This window comes from Martes martes (assembly GCF_963455335.1).
Source record: "Martes martes genome assembly, chromosome: 8".
NCBI lineage: Eukaryota > Metazoa > Chordata > Mammalia > Carnivora > Mustelidae > Martes > Martes martes.
In genome coordinates, this window is record NC_137895.1 from 66,523,411 (window position 1) to 66,538,166 (window position 14,756).

At 41.4% G+C, this 14,756-nt stretch overlaps 2 protein-coding genes across 8 annotated transcripts in view; both read right to left on the reverse strand.

The window, feature by feature from the left end:
- On the reverse strand, positions 1-1,639 carry REP15 (RAB15 effector protein). The gene has a single exon (XM_080812014.1). The coding sequence runs from the start codon at positions 929-931 to the stop codon at positions 221-223; it is 711 nt and encodes a 236-aa protein (XP_080668140.1). The 5' UTR covers positions 932-1,639; the 3' UTR covers positions 1-220.
- Positions 1,633-14,756, reverse strand: part of PPFIBP1 (PPFIA binding protein 1) — a 176,424-nt gene continuing 163,300 nt past the window's right edge. For all 7 annotated transcript variants that reach the window (XM_080812005.1, XM_080812011.1, XM_080812009.1 and 4 more), the window contains 11 exons: positions 14,274-14,424; positions 13,859-13,987; positions 12,227-12,377; positions 11,427-11,538; positions 11,203-11,291; positions 7,638-7,760; positions 6,799-6,924; positions 6,029-6,217; positions 4,551-4,730; positions 3,790-3,855; positions 1,633-3,507 (listed from right to left, as the gene is read on the reverse strand). In XM_080812005.1, coding sequence (XP_080668131.1) covers positions 3,421-3,507; positions 3,790-3,855; positions 4,551-4,730; positions 6,029-6,217; positions 6,799-6,924; positions 7,638-7,760; positions 11,203-11,291; positions 11,427-11,538; positions 12,227-12,377; positions 13,859-13,987; positions 14,274-14,424 — 1,403 coding nt within the window. In that variant the 3' untranslated portion in view covers positions 1,633-3,420. The remainder of the gene's footprint in view (positions 3,508-3,789; positions 3,856-4,550; positions 4,731-6,028; positions 6,218-6,798; positions 6,925-7,637; positions 7,761-11,202; positions 11,292-11,426; positions 11,539-12,226; positions 12,378-13,858; positions 13,988-14,273; positions 14,425-14,756) is intronic.

Sequence of the window (14,756 nt, forward strand, 5' to 3'; positions counted from 1 at the left end):
TCTCATTTTTATTATTGAATAAATAAATTTTCCCTGCAATATGGCCAGGGTTTTTTCCTCTCTGTTGTCATGACATTATATGCTTTGACCCAGGTGATTATTTTCTTGCAATGGAGGGTGGGTAGAAAAAAAAAAATCCCGTGCTGGGATGATGCATGTGGATGAGCTCGCTAAAATATTTTTTCCTTTTTGCCTTACAGTCTCTTTGCCCACATCCAGTTCAGAGGATGCTAATATAAACCTTGCCCACCTCTCTCAGCCCATCTTTCTTACTCAGACAGTTCCCCAGCAGCTTTCTGATGGAGACACACTCTTCCGTTTCCAGGACAAACTGTGCCACAGCCTTCCGTCCTGGCAGCTGGCCCCACACGGTCTCACTTTTGACACTGTCCAGGACCACTCCTCTGATGTCTTTGGGCTTACCTGGCACCCCAAAGATGATAAACAGGCCCAGACAATCATCTCCTATCAAGTGACAGAATTCTTCCAGCTTATCAAATCGACTTCTCTTCCCGGAAGACCCTTCTGCCCTGGATTCTGGAGGGGAGATGTCACAGAGCTGAGATGCCACAGGAGGGAGGGAAGACATCTGCAGAGTTTGCACTGCCAGCTGAAGCCTGATCTGTTTGTCAGCTCCCCAGAAGGTCCAAATCCAGTCTGCCCCGAACAGTACAGCTTGGTGCTTGGTCATCTTGGTGGTGGTGAGCCATTCGTCCACTCCCTTGTCTTGGCAGAAAGTGATGAAGTGGATTAAGAAGATCTCGTTCAGAGTGTTGGAAGCTGGGCACAGATTGCTCAGAGGATCTTCGAATCCAAGATACTCCCTCACTTTCCGAGCTGCATGGACTATAGCCTCACTGACAACCTCACAGATGGTGGAAACCTCTTTGCTGTCCTTCGGAGGCAACTGTTGCGATGAGTTTTGCCCCATATTTCCTCTGCACCTGATCAATACTGCTTCCAGAGATCGAACGTATGAAGCTCATGCAGAATGACTTCTTCGGAGTAGAAGTTTTACAGTGTTTTACAGTGAAGTCATGTCTGGTAATACAGTCCCAGTTTTCCGACTCAGCAGTGACGTGGCGTAGCTGAGCACATAGACACACAGCTAAACAAACATGCCCGGTCTCTCTGTTTGCCAACGAGGTGTGTTGTATTCACACATTCCTGCTGGTTTATTAAGTTAGAGATGATTAACTCTCACCAAAACATCTGTTCTTCTCTAGCGATGTTCACTCCACTTCTAATATTGGGCAATCTCTTCCAAGATAGGTTTCTGCTTTTCAAATTTTGCTTAAAGACAGTATTTAGTTCTTTAAAGAAACATACATCTCCTTCTAAAACGAACTTCTTCAACTTTGATGGCAAGTCATTTCCCTTTGCTTTTCTAATAACCCCTCTGCTAGGATTCCTTACGCCCCACCCAGTCCAGCTGCCCATTTCCTTTTGTACAGAAATTCCTCAGAGCCCTCAAATTTCTACCTGTCAATATATGCTATAACCCTCCCCCATGAAATTTATGGGAGTTTGCAAATGATAAAGCATCTGTGTCACTGTTCTAATAGGTCAGAAATAAAGCCTACTGGGTATTCTGCACAAAGGAAAATAAAGTCACAGAGCATAAAAACAGGAGACAATTATCAACTGACTTTATTTCTTTTCATATGGTAAAACCAGCAGTGCACAATGTTTTGTAAATAAAATATATCTCGTCAAAAAAAAAATTTAACTTTATCACGTATCATCCGTTATGTTACACTGCCCTGAATAAAGAATATTTGGCATCTCTAACAGTCTTCTGGCATATTTTTTTTTACCCAGATTTGAATAAGAAATTGTTTTTCAAATGGTGACATATGTTCACATTAAAAAAAAAATACTAATATGTAAGAGTCCAATACAGTTACCAGACAATGAATAGTAGAGAGCAAAGGATTATTATTAGCATCAGATCATTTTAGTCATGAATAAACAGTAATTTGGTATTACAGGCCCTTGTTGAAAAGCTTGGTAACCTGCTAAGAACTTGCAAGATCACACCACTGATGTTCAAATAGAATTTATAAGCAAATCCACGGGCACATACTGAACTGCCTCTCCCCACACCAATTTGTGACAACGTGTCTTTACCACGTTGGCTATCGTGGGAAGTGACGTAGTAGTGGATAAAAAATAGGATATTTTTTCGACTACCCCTAAAAAAAATGATAAACACAGTAAGTTCTTGCCACAGCTATTTTCTTTAGAAATAAATGCCGTCTGGGTCCTGTGCTAAAAACATGAATTACATTTTCTCATCGCAATATAGCCATTCTAAAACTCATTGTGCAGCCTCAGCATTAGTGACCTCTGAGACGAAGTGTTCAGATGCATATTCAGCTTAACAAAATCCCATCCACTGATAGCCTGAGAAATATACAATTAATAACAGTAGGTAGATTGTTAGTATTTTGATGTCATGAGATACTCAGCAAGAAGGAAAATAAGCAGCTTAATACTGTGAAGGTTTTTGTTTTGTTTTGGTTTCTTCAGAAATTTCTACAAATTGGGGGGGGGGATTTTGAATGCATTTGAGTTAATAGTATTCAAATGTCCCTGGTATTCTTCCTTTTGAGGCTAAAGGATCCAAGATGAAGGCTGAAACTTTTTTTTTAACTTTTCAACAATTAATTGGGTGATGTGTCATCAGAGAAGGGGTATTTCATCTATCCTAATTTAGTTGGGATGATCAATATTAACATCATTTTTAATATCATTAAAATTCAGTTGTGGAGAAGGAGAGATCATCCCGACCTTTCGAGGACCAGCTGGTATATGACCGTTTGAAGCACTGTATTTGCTTTTCATCATCTCCCGTATGTCACAAAATAAAAGTTCTATTTTCTATGTACTAAATATATACACGTATTTAGAAAAATATATAAAATAGGACAAGAGGAGGCAAGTGGAGGTGGCCGCTGACATTTAGCGGGCACGCGGAACACTTGAGGAAACTCCACATATGGATTTTGAAAGCATGTAATGTCCTGCGCTGACAGCTACAGTGCTGTCACACAGACGTGATGAGATCATCCACGCACTGCTTCCTGATCCCCAAATCCTGCGTACTGTTGAATGCAAACGTGAAACGCTACAGTAAAATACTCATATTAAATGCAACACTTTAAATATAATATATCACAGATTTTTACATTAAATAGAGGACAAACCACTATACTCTCATTCACCAGTGTCTCATTTTTCATGGCGTCTTCGGAATAGGCACACGCACTCCCCCAACCCAGCCCTCCGTGTCCACTTCTGAGAAGGTGGAATGATCAATCGTATATAATCTGCTGCTTGTTCTAGATTCCTTGAGTTGTTTGAGAAATCAGGTGGAGGAAAGCCGAGGGGCTCCTCATGCTCGTCCAAGTGCTCAGATTAAACGTTGGAGTCCTCATCAGTGATGCTGGCACTGGGGGAACGGGCGGCAAAATCCCGAAACATGTCGTCCTCCTTTAACATGTGCTGGAAAACAAGGAGACGGGGTCATGAAACAGGAAGCCAGGAGCTCAGCATGACACACACTCCACTAAAACGTGCAGTCCTTTGGGGTTATCTTAAACATCTTTTTAGAATAACATTTTTTAAGAATCTTCTCATTTTTAAAGATTTTATTTTTAAGTAATCTCTACCCCCAACGTGGGGCTCGAAGTCACAACCCCAGGGATCTAGAATCGCACGCTCCACCAATGGAGCCAGCCAGGCACCCCTTTAGAATAACATTTTAACTTCGTTTTACAGACTTACTGTTAGATTGTTGATGCCTTCAGAGAACGCCCCTATCTGTCTCACCGTACCTTCTGAATCCTCCATCTGTAAAGAACACACCCATCACGTGACCTACTCGTTTGCATCATTTCAAAGAAAGGACAGCAAAATGAACAGAAGTCAAAGAAGAAATAATGCAAGTGATACACCGGGCTGGGAGCAACAGAACACGTCTCCTTTCGTTACAGCAACCAGAGGCTAAGAATGAGCCAAAACGACCCTTTACTAGCACATTTAGCCTAATGCTCTGATATCGACAACGACATCAAAGGATTGGTGACTAGCGGGCAATACTCAAATCCAGGACTTAGCATTGAAAAGACTACATGAGCTGTGTATTTCCACTTGACTTAATACATAGATTTCCATAACCCAGAGACAGTATAACATCGGTGAACAGCTCAGCCTGGCAGCTTGGAAGCCCAGGTCTTCGAGCTGCTCTTCTATCTCAGGTAAGTTACTCAGCCCCTCCGTGCCTCAGTTTCCCTCCCCCTACAATGAGGATGACAAGGCTCTGTATGTTTTACCGTCTCCGTGAAAGCTGATACATGTTAAGTGCTGCGGACAGTGCCTGGGACATAGCAAGCAACCGGGAATCTATTGACTATTATTTTCTTATTATCTTTATTTTCAGCTATTAGAGAAAAAACTGATTAGTAGACACAGTGCAGCAAGTTTCCATTTAGTGTTTCACGGCTGGAGGAACTTGAAAGAAAACAGGCATGTCCTATTGCCTTTACCTGCTCCAACCGGTCCAAATCATCTTCGTCATACAGGCGCATGTCCAATCCAGGTTTAAATCCCTTCTTAGAGGTACTTCCTGATGTCTGTCCCAGTTCCATTGGACAAACATATTCTTCCCCATCTTCCTGTTTCTTCTTTCTCAGATTCCCAAAATTGCTGAAGGTAAGTTTCTTTGGCTTCAAAAGAAAAGCAAACATCCAGGGATTTAATAAAACTCATATGGCAGAGGACTGAGAATATGCATGATTCAATTATTCACTCCATTTACAGAGAAAAGCAATTGGATGATTAAATTGGTGTGACAAAAATAAAAGTACCCTGTGTGTGTATGATTGATGTGCCCAAATATAATAAATGATCCAGATTATGAATCTCAGAAGATTAAGCTTGTTCTCCTTATTCACCCCAATTAGCTGCACAGTCACTGTGATAAGCAAAAAATGCCAACAGCCTTAGTTTTGATTAAACAGGACTTAATGCAATGATATTTCTCAGGGATGAATCCAATTTTGCAAGGTTTTCTCATCTCAAGTCAGGAAAAGAGAATGGTCTTAACTGTGTTTTCTTTTCGGGGGAAGCTATGATTATCCTGTATGCCCCCTATGCTTCCATAACAGAACTGAGGTTGCTAAAGGAATCCTCGCTTGTTTGGAGAGAGAACTTCTAGTGATACTTGGAAGAGAAACTCCATCTTAGGGCATAGTCCCTGAGATTATCTGTTCAGCAGATGGTGATCAGGCTGATGTTGAGAATTTAAATAGAACAGAGTCTTTCAGAAGTTTCAAATCTGGCAGATCTTTTAAGAGAGAAAGGGAGCTAATGAGAAAATGTCAGGCAGGTAGAGGAGGTAAAAGAGAGAGAGAAAGAGAGAGAGAGAAAGAAATATCTATATATATATAAAGAACAGCTGATAAATCCTATCTCCACATTAAGTTGGTTGAGATAACAGACTCAGAAGAGTTCACAGAGAAATGACTGAAAAGAAGAAAATGTAATCTGAATTTGGTATGACCCATGAATCTGGGTATATCTGGAAGCAGCCATTCTCTGTTGGTCTACCTTGAATCATTTCTTAAGTATCTTTTTCTAACTTGCAAGATTGGTTCATTGCAAGCCAGACAAGTTGGATCTGTGTGAGAAATCTTCCTCTTCTGCTGTATTTATCCATAGAACAACTGCAATCAATGTTTGAGCCCAAGTCATGGACTCTCTGCATTGGCAATATATTGACTGCATGCCAACGTCATCCTCTTCATCACTATTAACTCTAATAGAATAAACAATGCGAGCAAATGTTCCCCCGGAAAGACACTTGCAAAAATACAATTTTTAAATTACTCTTAAAGATGCACAGACCATTAACCCATCCACAAGACTCAGTAAACTCCAGAAAATGGGACAGTCAGGTCAAAACCAAGCCCCAGCTTCAGTTTTTGCTTTAACCAGTTATTAGAAGACAGAAGCCTGAACCAACCTTCACTTTGGCAGTGGCTGTCAGGAGTACATAATCTGGTAACTCCATGGCATCACGCTTTTGGTGCTGGGCCTCGGCCCCGATCAGAAGGTTGAAATGAGTGGCCAAATGTCTTCGCAAGAGGGTCTTACTTGGTGGGATGTTCAGTAACTGAGCCATTGTTTCTACATTAAAACGAGGTTCTAGAACCTATAAAAAAAAATTACAGTCGTTTAAGGCACTGTGTATCATACATGTCTGCCCTGCGCTTTGTAATTGGCAAAGCTCCTTCATTTACTCATCACCAATGATCCCGCAACAGCCCAGAGAGACAAAGTGTGGAACTTCGATCTTCAAGCTATATATCTTTATTTTGCCTAAGCTAGTGAGAAGTAGAGCCATTCCCGACATCCATGCATTCCAAAGTTAGGGCTTGTAGCTCCCTGAAGTGGAGCCTTTGGAAGGCAATTCCTTACATCACTGTGCAGAAATAGAATCTGGATGTGGCAGGTGTTTCAAGACAGGATCACACGAGAACCAGTGGCCAAATTTCACATAAGATAAGAAACAATGAATAAGAAAGGGATTGAAATCTGATCTAGCCCTACATGATACAAATAAAAATATGGGGAAAAATACTCGGAAAGTAAAGACTCCCTAGAAATGGTTACAGGAGGGTTCAGTTTGATGATGCTATGATTATGACAAGCAAACCGATAACGTCCTAACTCATTCGACTGATGGAAACAAAATGAGAAGAAGTCAGTTTTTCAATTAAAAGAGAGTTTTACCATGAGCCCACCATGGACACCACTGCCTCTGAGATTGGGGGCATATTCTGCCAAGTCCACGGAGCGCAGCCACTCCATCACCCGGTGATTGGTCCACTGCTGAACTTCGGACGGGGTGACGCTGTTCTGTGAGAACAAACAACCACCAGGAGCTTCAGTCATGAGAGACTGTGGGCTCTGAGAAACAAACGGAGGGCTTTGGAGGGGAGGAGGTGGGGGGTTGGATGAGCCTGGTGGTGGGTATTAAGGAGGGCACGTATTGCATGGAGCCCTGGGTGTGAGGCATAAACAATGAAATCTGGAACATTTTATTTTTTATGAAAAAAATAAAATAAAACAAAATAAAAGGAGCTTCAGTCATTGACTGTGGGATCCCAAACACTCAAACTGCACCTTCTACAAAGTCTGCCTTCCAGAGCACAATTCACTCGACATCCTGCTGTTTATAGAAAAGGTGAAAAGGTGTCTGCTAATCTCAATTTTGTTTTGAGGCATCCGTGCCAGTGTTCCAAGCTTTTTTCACAAACTCATGGAGCAATGCTTTAGGAAAGCAAGTCTCTAGAGTGATATTTAACTCTGTGGCTTAAGGAGGCAGGAAAATAAAAGACACCCGAGAAAAGGAGGGAGGGAAATTAAAACACAATCTTTGGGGTTACACAGGTAGAGCCATCACAATGGGGGGGATATAGGAAAATAAAGCCCAAGAAGGTAATTGAGGCTCTGAGGATGGCAGAAGGCTTCCCTGCCGGTCCCATGAAGACTCGTGTGTCTGTTCTGCCCGCACAGCTGTCCCGTGCACAGGGAGCACATGCAGCGGGAATCTCAACCTCAGGTGCTACCTCGTCAGACGGCCGCCTCCGCAGACAGTTCGGTTCAAAGTTATTGATCCTCAGGACCTGGATAGCCCTTTTGATACTGAGATGGTGTAGCACACTCACGACCTTCAAAGACAGTAAGTCATCCTGCAAAAAAAAAAAAAAAAAAAAGGAACAAAAAGAGGAGCTCACTGAGCTGGCCTAGAGCAGGAGGACCTTCTCAGGGAAATTTCAAAAAACACAAGTAAAACTAGGAAACCCCTCTACCAACAGGCCTCGAGCGCTTGTATTTTCAAACCCTTTATTTGGTAACAGAACACTTTTTTTCCTGTTCCCAACAAAATCCTCTCCAGGACCCCAAATTAAAAACAACAAAAAAATTTAATGTTGTATCAACGAAAGCCAAGTTTCACCTGTTTCTCTTTCAGACATTTTGAAACAGGATCATGAGATTCTACAGCTCTGTAGAACAGTTTGAAAGGAATCGGCTGGGTCATTGCAAAAAGTGATGTCCTTTGATTTGGTGTGATAAAGCAGAGAGCTAAGAGCACATGATGTTCAGTGAGGACAGCAGAGCTGGGTTTGCTGAACTAAGGCACATCACCATTTGGGGGAAAACCAGAAAAGTATCTCTGTTATAGTACTCCCCAAGCCTCAGGGAATCTCTAGTTCTAGATTATTATGCTCTATCCAGCAGAGACTGTGAATAATTTTGGGAAAATTGTGTTGATCGATTCGAAGGTTTTGGTGAGAGTTAAAGAGAAAGGAGACATGAAGAAGTTATTAGTAGCAACATGTATCACCATCAATTCCTTCCAGGTGTAACTTTCCTCAGTCTGTGGTTATTGGGAACATTTCAAACATACCAAACACACCAAAACAAATTATTTCAGAAGGTGATGTGGAGGGCAGAGTCAAGATAAGCACCAGTCTATTTCCAAACACACCCAGAAAATAAAACAAGAAAAATACCCATTTTAGACACACCTTACTGATAAACACATTTGTTGGGGGGGGGAGGTGATAATCTATTATAGAAATAGTTTTTAAATAAAAATATTAGACAATCAGCTTAAATCTTAAAGCTACTGAGCAAAATTATTTCCTGAATTTTTTCTGGATCAATTTCTTAAAGGTACTTCCTTATGATAAGTTAGAAGGCATTCAACACATTTTAATCTAAGATTGAGACACCCATTCAAAACACTTGCACGTGGGTCAGTTTCAACTAATTAAAGTGTTTCAGATTAAAAAAAATCTAAATACATAATGATTACAATGTAAATACAATGCAAATTATTATAGCTTGAGAGATTTTTTAAAAAGCAGGGGCTGTTTTCTTTTAAATCAAAACAGATACTTTTTTTAGATTTTTTAAAAATCTTTTTTTTTAAAGATTTTATTTATTTATTTGACAGAGAGAGAGATAACAAGTAGGAGAGAGGCAGGCACAGAGAGAGAGGGAGAAGCAGGCTCCCTGCTGAGCAGAGAGCCTGATACAGGGCTTGATCCTAGGACCCTGAGATCATGACCTGAGCCAAAGGCAGGGGGGCTTAATCCACTGAGCCACCCAGGTGCCCCTAAAAAAATCTTGTAGGTAATTTTAATTTACCAAAGAGCTGCCAAAGATAGTTCCATATATCCTTCACTCAGCTTTCCCTAATGGTTAACACCTTCTATAACCATGATATAGTCATCAAAACTGAGGAATTAACAAAAAACAGTAATTAAAACTATGGACTTTACTCAGATTTCACCAGTTTTTCCACTAGGTCCTTTATTCTAGGATCCAGCCCAGGATACCGTGGTCAAATAGGTTTTTTTTTGTGACTCAGAACTTCTGGGGTCAAATTTTCTAAGATGATTTATTCTTTTATAGTCACAAAATTTATATGCACATTTCTTGTGGTTTTAAGCCTGAATCTGCTCACGTTCCTGCAGAAGCATACCTACCTAGACAGGCAGGAGAGTATTTACTGAATTAGTTCCAGGTTGAGCTATTAAGAGGAGGAATCTGGAAACATCTTAGGTTCAAACACCCTGTGACTTTTGACTACTTTCTGGCTGTGGAAGCTTGGTTGAGCTACCCCGTTTCTCAAGTTTCTCATTCCCTCATCTAAACACTGGGGGATAACAAGAATGCCACCTCAAGGCTTGCTGAAACTGGAGTATTCATAGGAGTACGGAGCTTGAAAGAGTGTCTGGCACACAGTATACATGCAATGTGCCACATGCTCCTGTTATTACAAGCAGGTTTACGCCATGTGCCCACCAAGGTATGGACTTTGGTTCAATGACAGAGAAGAAAACGAGTCCCATGAGAGGAACCCCACAATTCTTTGACATTGAAAAATTAGCTGTTTGAAATTTTCAACAAACTTTTTTTTTTTTTAAGATTTTATTTATTTATTTGACAGAGAGAGATCACAAGTAGCAGAGAGGCAGGCAGAGAGAGAGGAGAAAGCAGGCTCCCTGCTGAGCAGAGAGCCCGATGCGGGGCTCGATCCCAGGACCCTGAGATCATGGCCTAAGCCGAAGGCAGAGGCTTTAACCCACTGAGCCACCCACGCACCCCAAATTTTCAACAAACTTAAAGAAGATACTTCTGGGAGTTGGTTCCAGAGCGTAGCTCACAAAAGGCCTTTTAAAGAAAAGAATCTAAAGCAGCAGTGCACTCATAGGACTGTGGAATCTAGAACAAGTTCTCCTAGAAACCATCTCTCCCACTGTTGTAAAGTCCTTCTACCTCTTAGATGGAAGGATAAAAATATGGAACAGTAATGCAGGAATCAGAGAGAGTCCACCTCGCCCTACTTCTTCGCCTCTGCGATTCCTTCCCTAGTGAAACGGGGCTAACGAGAGAAAGGAGGCAGGTTTGGGGTAACATTCTCCAAAGTGGAAGGGAGGAGAGGAGACAAGACTCTAGATGTCAGGTCAAAAGGGTGGTCTCTTCTGAGCAGTTACTGCATGTAGGAATGTGTAACTCAGAAACTCCCAGGGCTTCGACAGTCTACACTCTATTTTTTAAACATCTTTAGGAGAGGGGCGCCTCGGTGCCTCAGTCAGTTAAGTGGCTGCCTTCGGCTCAGGTCATGACCCCAGAGTTCCGGGACCAAACCTCACATCAGGCTCCCTTCTTAGTGAGAGTCTCCTCTCTCTGACCCTCTCCCTGCTTGTGCTCTATCTCACTCTCTCTCTCAAATAAATGAATAAAATCTAAAATAAAATAAAACAAAACATCTTTAGGACATATAATTCACATACTAGAAAATTTACCCCTTCAAAGTGTGCACTTCAGTGTCTACACTGTTGAATATACATAAAACCATCTTCCTGGAGAGCTGAGTTTAGATTCGCCTTCACACAGCTTAAATCAAAGTTTTAAATTTCCCAACAGTACCGCAATCACCAAATCCTCTGACTTCAACTTAAAAGAAACTCTTCTGGCTTTTCTCAAGTTAAGGCAACACCCTGAAACTCTGGTGGAATCATTGTGAAAACAATGTATTTTGCTCACTATTTCTGTGTCTTTCCAGAGAAAAGCAATTTGACACTCCCCTTCCCCAACTCCCAGGAGCAAATCACTTACAACAGTCATGTAATGGAGCATTCGACCATCTACCCGTCCTTCGTCAAACTGGGTCTTGTACTGGGGGAGACCAATGTCATCCAACCACCCTACAGGAGAGAAATCAGTGTTGTTAGTAAGCCACACAACACTTGTACTTGTGATTCAAAAGCAGCAGCAGCTTCATTCATTTATTCATTCATTCATTTACTCATTCATGAATGAGTGAATTTAAAACCTCTTACTAGTGACCCAGTTGAAATCCAGCTTTCCATGGTTGGTTTCTTCTTCGGACCCCAGGGCTTGCAGTGCCAGCTGGAGCTTCTTTCGATGAAGTGAATGCTTAATTCCAAGTTCCTGAAATAATAAGCAGAAACACTGGTTTTACCATTCTGTCACTATGGGTTAGAGGCCACTGGCAAAAGATGCCAGTTCCCCCCAAAACGAAGCCAGTGTTAAAGACCCGACAATCCCGTTCAGTCAGCATGCCAAGTCAGGCTGGTGAAATGTTGCTGAACAAAAGGCCCCTAGAAAGCCAAGACCACAGCAACTAGTTTAGTGGGATGCTCCATTCCCCAGTAGGCTCCTTCCTCGGCAAGACTGGAATTCTACTCTTTCTGTACAAAAGGTTAAACAATTAGGAAATATGTTAAATAATTTGACGTAAGGTGTAGGGCTCTTCCCTTTTCCTTTTTGCAAAGTAAAGTTGAATTGCATACATTACACTGAGAAGTTGGGCCAATGCTAAAGCCTCACAAAGATTCTGAGAAATACGAGCTTAAGGTTTATTATTATGTCTACACAATTATTTCTCATTAAAATGCCCAGTGGCTTACATGTTTCATAAGGAATCATTAAGATCAGGTCCTTCTTATTAAATCCATGCGGTTAAATTAAAAAAAAATATATGTGAAGCAGAAAACACAAAGTTTTTCAAGAGTACTGACTGGCTCCCCCCACTCCCCTTGCTGGAGTATAAAATAATTCTACATTCATATTCTCTTTCTCAGTAGCCATTGTCTAAACAAAACAGAGATGCAGTCACCTTCTCCAGATCTTGCTGAGAAGCCTGCAGAAGTGTTTGGCCAGATGCAATCCAGTGCTTGCCCGAATTCAGGTAGGACCCCAAGCCCTGTTCCACAAGCCAATTGCAAACCTGCTCCTTGGTCCATTTGGCAAATGGCATATCCAAGTCGCTATAAGAAAACGAACAACTGTGTGAAGAGCAATTCTAAGCCAGCCCTGTGGCTTCTTGAGGTTGACCAACTTATACTGAATTAATGTAGAAATTCCCTAGTAATGCCCTATTTGACCGTGAAAAGCTTACTTTTCAGTCCATGTTTGGAGGAGGTGGTACTGGCATTGAAAGTTACCTCAGAAGGACCACAGCTTTCATTTCAAATGAAATCACAAGATTCAATATGATTGAGCAAGAAACATATTGTATGGAAGAAAAGCAAGTTGAACCAACAAGTCAAGTCGCTGTACTAGTTTCAATCAACTTGGTTTGAAGACTGAATTTCCAAACAGAAAACACTAGGTTAGATGGAGAGAAATCAAGTCTATCTTGAACTAACTGTAGCAGAATTATGGTTTCTCTCCACATGGTTATCAGTGAGAAGAGAGCAACACGCCATCACTGAGTACAGAGAAACGTAATCACAGCAATTTCTCTGTCAAATTTTCTACTTTGACACGTAAATCGTCTTCCCCTTTGGGGAAAAAAAAATATGTAGATAAACAAGACTTTTTTTAAATTTTTTTTTTTTTTAAACAGCACAAAGAGATCCTCTACAGTGTATAAAGAGAACACATGGCAAATGAGACCTTCATGTGTTTGGAGAAAGCCAGGGTTTCCTCCTTGATGAAACCTGTGCCCAGTCTTCTGCGAGGGTAGGAGGGACCATGTTCCAAAGACTTAGCGTCAATGATTTGTGCTAGATATTTGCCAACCCGACCCTTCTCATGCTTAGTAGATCAGTATAGTAATTTCAAAACAGCCCTCAATTGTGGTAAGGGTGTAGGAAAGTTCCTAGAGTCTTAACAGATAAAGCGTTACACAGTCCTGACAAATTCAGGAATTCTGTTAGAATCTGTGTCTTATGAATTTATGCAGGTGCTTTCACAGAATCTATTAGTCATTAACGTTCATTGAACGGTTACTATTTACCAGATACTCAACGCATATTAACTCATTTAAACTTCACGATTAGACTAATTTACACAATGGGAAACGGAGGCACAGAGCATGGATGTAGTTGCTCAAAGGTCACCCATGTTACAGGAAGCAGCAAAGCCAGCAATCAGATCCAAGCAGTCTGTCTCTAGAACCTACTCTTAACCGCTACGTTAGCCCATCTCTCTAGAGCTATGCTTTAGAGTACTTGGAGTAACTATTTTCTCGGTCAGATTGAAGTCAAAGAATCATTCTTGCACAGATGCTGCTGGCACTTTAGCTTCGGTTCCTCCCCTGGCTCACACAGCCCTCATCTTCTGCATGATTTTCACCAACCACTGCCAACCTGCACTGCTCTAAAGATGACGGACCCTTCTGCCAGGCAAAGGGGTAGGCAACGGATTCTACTGCTCAGCCCAGGGACAATACTAACATTGCAAGTGCTCACAGCCTGGACATGTGGGTAGAGATGTCAAAGTCCATTCATTCAGATTTTCTCACCTGTTAGATTGTCCCAAATCTCGAGACCAACCCAGTCGCGGCCCTGCAGTTGCCCTTGTCCCTCCTCTTTTAAATTCAGGCTCAGACATGTCGTCTGGGTTGAATGTAGTTGACTGACTTCTCCTAAGTCTGAACAGAAGAAACAACATCACATTGCCTTATAGAGACCTGAGGAGACCTTAGGACTTTAAAGTTAATGAGAACATTGCTTATGTGTGGTCAGAAGAGCCGTCTGGATTTATACTTCAACTGAGACCCAGTGAGTTAGCAAATCCCAGATCACAATCTTCCTTCCATAAAAGGAACAGCAAAGCCTTACAGCTGCATACTTGTTTCTAGGCAATCTTCCATTTATTCCTACATTTGAGCAACACACAACACAAAGCCCCCTCCAGTTGTCTGCTGTGTTACTTACTTTCCAAAGAGTTTCATGATACCTCTGGATTTCTTTTTGGAATCCGGTGATGGTGGAGATATCTGGAAGGGACTGCCTCTCTGCGAATCTTTAGGCTGGGAAGATACACCAGCCAGATCTAGGTGCTCAGCTGCCTCCTTCTCTGTTTCAGCTATTCCAAGAACAGAATACATACTCGGTGAGTTTTAACATATGGAATGAACATGAGTTTTAACATATGGAATGAACATGACTAGATGCTACCCTTCTTGACTTTAGCAACTGTTAACAAATTCTTCTTCTGTTGGTCTGTAAAGCAGTAATTTACAAAGAGCACCCTACAAATATTACAGATGGAACACAAATGTATGTTCTGCTCTATAGTCTGCTGTGTATCAGTGAACGATGTGTATAATATTGTGCATGATATCGTGCCTAAATTCATTAACGCACAAATTACTACCTCTTTGAAGTTCAAAGGTGGGATAGGATTGCCACATTCTT